Source organism: Eretmochelys imbricata, chromosome 8, assembly GCF_965152235.1.
Source record: "Eretmochelys imbricata isolate rEreImb1 chromosome 8, rEreImb1.hap1, whole genome shotgun sequence".
NCBI lineage: Eukaryota > Metazoa > Chordata > Testudines > Cheloniidae > Eretmochelys > Eretmochelys imbricata.
The window spans coordinates 74,272,687-74,277,695 of NC_135579.1; the positions used below are offsets into that span (position 1 = coordinate 74,272,687).

General features: G+C 40.2%; 1 protein-coding gene across 1 annotated transcript in view; it reads right to left on the reverse strand.

The window, feature by feature from the left end:
* LOC144269577 (very-long-chain enoyl-CoA reductase-like) overlaps positions 1 to 4,959 on the reverse strand; it is a 41,982-nt gene extending 37,023 nt beyond the window's left edge. The window contains exon 1 of the mRNA XM_077825359.1: positions 4,663 to 4,959. Within this exon, the coding sequence (XP_077681485.1) occupies positions 4,663 to 4,959 (297 nt within the window). The remainder of the gene's footprint in view (positions 1 to 4,662) is intronic.
* Between the last annotated feature and the right edge of the window lie 50 nt (positions 4,960 to 5,009).

A 5,009-nucleotide genomic window follows, 5' to 3' on the forward strand; every position in this document is an offset into this window, starting at 1 on the left:
CTTCTGGGACATCAGTAACCACCACAGCCTACCTCCCCTCCTCTCCTTCTATCTCTCTCAAAGAAGGGGAGGTGTAGACTTTGTGGAAATCATCAGAGACAGTTTGGTAGAAAAAGCAGTTTTTTTTCTTATCACCAGTACTCATTAAATGATATTAATTTTTCAGGTCTAAAAAAACATTCTATCAACTGCAATATTCTGAACTATTTCTGTGAGCGTTGGTACTTCACAGCAGGTACTGAAACATATCATACTGAGAGGAGAATGGATTTAACAAAACCAAATCCTCAACCACATCATTGCTATCAATCTCAGGAAGGCCAATGAAGAGACTTCTCTGTTATCTGCTGACAGTTATATAATAGACAATTTAGACGTTAGTGGAATAATTAAAGACTATTCAAAGAAAAAAAAATCTTGATTTCTAACTGACATTAGTCAGTTAATGAAATCACAAAGCTGGCTCTGAGGTGTAATGAGATTTTAATAATAAATGCAATTTTTGTAAATTCGGAATGCATTAAAAGAATGTTACTTTTCATTATTGAATGTTTCCCACTAGAGTAGACAGGTGGGCTGTATTCTGCATTGATTTACAACCCTATGCAACCCTAGAATTTAGCATGGAAACTTTATAAAGAAAAATATCAAAGGATAGCTCATCTGAGTAAGAACGGTTTCTACCAGAAAGGCAAAGGATTAAGAAAACCTATGGAACAAAATTAATTGCCCGCGCAAATAGATGCAACTCCATTGAAATGTATGGAGTTGCATCCACTTGAGCCAGAGGTGAATTTGGTCCTTTGTCTTGGCAGGGCTAAATGTTCTATTTTTATATTGGGACAAAAGAAAATATAATTTTATTATTGCACTTCAAAATTAGTTAACATTTCCCCTGATAAGTGTTACTTCTGCACTCACTGTGTATGTGTGTATATAGAAGAATATAACTCAAACTTGTAAAAATAGTCAAATCAAAAATATTAGAGAATATAAAAATATTTTAAACTGTTCTTCTAGATTAGAAACAGTCCACGCCCAATGTTTTGGAATGTGGGGAGATTATGCAAATTAATTCAATTCCACTTTAACACAATACATAGGTCAGAGAAGGAAATTCCTACTAAACATACACAATTAAAATTCTATTGGTGATAGCAAAGCTATGATTTGTATAGGTTCCCCTCAATTATAGTTACCCAGAGAAAGAAAGAAAGAAAGAAAGAAAAGCCTGATTCTAAAATTTAAAAGCAACAGTCAAACTGCCCACATTAGAATTGCTTATAGACTGATGATTCCGGAGCCTTCTGATCTCAAGTGCTGGGACACAAAGCCCTGGGGGTAAGGGATGATATATTGTTACCTAGTTATAGCAATGTGTGATGTAGATTCAGAAAAAGTATTTGTAATTTATGTTTCAATTGGCTGTACTGGGTTTGGTTCAATCTGTAATGTGTCTTTACTAGTTTCCTGTTCTTCAGACTGTAAATGAGCAACTAAGCTCTCTTCTGGTGGCCATCATAGGCCTGAAAGGATAATGTGATTAAATCATGGCTATAGGCCACCAGGAAACAAGCAAGTACTGATGTAACCAGATCTGGTGCATCAGTAAGAGGTGTTTAGCCATCTAACAACATTAACTGTGTTTTCCTCCATTCTAGCTGCAGCCCATTGGAATCATTCCAAGTCTTTTACAAAACATTACTGGAGACCAACAGACAGTGATAAATATCAGCTTGCTGAAGCAAATTCCAGGTACCAGAAAGAGTTATATCCCTCCCTAGTGTACACATAAAGGGGGGGATTTATTATTCCACACATGAGAAAAACAGATTAGTGTTGATTGTGATGATCAGGAATTCTGTTTTTATAACAACTGATTTTATCATTTCTGTTTCTGAGATGCTGACATTTTCTTTTACATTTGTCTTTTATGTTTATTCATTTAGCTGGTTATTTAAAATATATTTTTGCTAGAGGTTTGTCTTATAGGCGCAGGTTTCCTTCCCAGGTACCAGCTGCAGACAACAAAAGAAGAATCCTCTTCTACTTTAGATCATATATAGTTCAATTGGACCCAATTCTGGGTTTAAATCTGGAGTACTTCCACTGAAGTCAATAAGGTTATTCTGGATTTTTATACTGAGTGTAACGGAGCAGGCCTGTTGAGTTTAGGAACATTAAGAATGGCCATACTGGGTCAGACCAAAGGTCCATCCAGCCCAGTATCCTGTCTACTGACAGTGGTCAATGTCAGGTGCCCCAGAGGGAGTGAACCTAACAGGTAATGATCAAGTGATCTCTCTCCTGCCATCCATCTCCACCCTCTGACAAACAGAGGCTAGGGACACCATTCCTTACGCATCCTGGCTAATAGCCATTAATGGACTTAACCTCCGTGAATTTATCCAGTTCTCTTTTAAACCCTGTTATAGTCCTAGCCTTCATAACCTCCTCAGGCAAGGAGTTCTACAGGTTGACTGTGCGCTGAGTGAAGAAGAACTTCCTTTTATTTGTTTTAAACCTGCTACTCATTAATTTCATTTGGTGGCCCCTAGTTCTTATATTATGGGAACAAGTAAATAACTTTTCCTTATTCACTTTCTCCACACCACTCATGATTTTATATACCTCTAGCATATCCCCCCTAAGTCTCCTCTTTTCCAAGCTGAAAAGTCCTAGCCTCTTTAATCTCTCCTCATATGGGACCCATTCCAAACCCCTAATCATTTTAGTTGCCCTTTTCTGAACCTTTTCTAATGCCAGTATATCTTTTTTGAGATGAGGGGACCACATCTGTACACAGTATTCAAGATGTGGGCGTACTATGGATTTATATCAGGGCAATAAGATATTTCTCTGTCTTATTCTCTATCCCTTTTTTAATGATTCCTAACATCCCGTTTGCTTTTTTGACTGCCGCTGCATGCTGCATGGATGTCTTCAGAGAACTATCCACGATGACTCCAAGATCTTTCTCCTGATTAGTTGTAGCTAAATTAGCCCCCATCATATTGTATGTATAGTTGGGGTTATTTTTTCCAATGTGCATTACTTTATGTTTATCCACATTAAATTTCATTTGCCATTTTGTTGCCCAGTCACTTAGTTTTGTGAGATCTTTTTGAAGTTCTTCACAGTCTGCTTTGGTCTTAACTATCTTGAGTAGTTTAGTATCATCTGCAAACTTTGCCACCTCACTGTTTACCCCTTTCTCCAGATCATTTATGAATAAGTTGAATAGGATTGGTCCTAGGACTGACCCTTGGGGAACACTAGTTACCCCTCTCCATTCTGAAAATTTACCATTTATTCCTACCCTTTGTTCCCTGTCTTTTAACCAGTTCTCAGTCCATGAAAGGATCTTCCCTCTTATCCCATGACAACTTAATTTACTTAAGAGCCTTTAGTGAGGGACCTTGTCAAAGGCTTTCTGGAAATCTAAGTACACTATGTTCACTGGATCCCTCTTGTCCACGTTTGTTGACCACCTCAAAGATCTCTAATAGATTAGTAAGACATGATCTCCGTTTACAGAAACCATGTTGACTTTTGCCCAACAATTTATTTTCTTCTATGCGTCTGACAATTTTATTCTTTACTATTGTTTCAACTAATTTGCCCGGTACTGATGTTAGACTTACCGGTCTGTAATTGCCAAGATGACCTCTAGAGCCCTTCTTAACTATTGGTGTTACATTAGCTATCTTCCAGTCATTGGGTACTGTAGCTGATTTAAAGGACAGGTTACAAACCATAGTTAATAGTTTCGCAATTTCACATTTGAGTTCTTTCAGAACTCTTGGGTGAATGCCATCTGGTCCCAGTGACTTGTTACTGTTAAGTTTCTCAATTAATTCCAAAACCTCCTCTAGTGATACTTCAATCTGTGACAATTCCTAAGATTTGTAACCTACAAAAGACAGCTCAGGTTTGGGAATCTCCCTAACATCCTCAGCTGTGAATACTGAAGCAAAGAATTCATTTAGTTTCTCTGCAACGACTTTATTGTCTTTAAGTGCTCCTTTTGTATCTCGATCATCCGGGGCCCCACTTGTTGTTTAGCAGGCTTCCTGCTTCTGATGTACTTAAACAACATTTTGTTATTACCTTTTCTATTTATAACATTTACATTTAACAATATTGAAGATTTGTTTGATTTTGGTAGAATTTTACAAAAATATTTTACAGTTTTATAGCACCTTTCATTTACAGAGACTGCAGAATGCTTACAGCAGGTTGACCACTGTACCTCATTGTAAGGTTGGGCCATAGGGCTTGAGCCTGCAAGGTGCAGAGTTCTCCCAATGTTCAGCACCTTGCAGGACTACTGGGCTCTTACGATTTGCTCCTGCTCACTTTGAAGTCAAGGGTAAAACTCCCAATAACTTCATTGGGAGCCAATCTGACCCCTGCCTACAGGGATCTTTTCATCCACTGCTAAATTGCAGACACCCCTGCAGTGAAATGCAGTTACTGGATATTTAATTTTTATCTAACAACGTTTACGGCATAACATGGTCTCCCTGTTTTTTACCCATCCAGATAGAGATGTCTATCCAGAAACATGACGATTAAACAAATACATTAGTTTGCAGCAGCAATCCCTTAGCACGCGCGGCTGGGAAGACCACGGGGCGGAACCGCTCCGCCCCCTCGCACTGACTGTAGCCAAAGGGCGCGGCCCACGCGGCCAGACAGTGGCACAAGAGCCCAGACGAGGGCAAAAGCTTCATGGCGTGGATGCGCATGCTCGGATGTTTTGGACATGCGCACTAACGGCAAAGGCCCACCCGCGGCGGGCTGGTTCTGCCTCTCGCCCGCTCTCCTGGTGCCAGCAGGGCCGCGCCTGAGCAGCTCGCCCCAGCCTGCCCTCGCGCCCGGACTCCGCCTCCCGGCCAGCCGCAGCTCGAACTCCCTCCCCTGCGGCTGTATCGCCAGCTCCTCGCCCCGCTCCATTGTCCCTGCGCCATGTGACCAGCCGCGGTTACAAAGCACTTTTTCCCCTT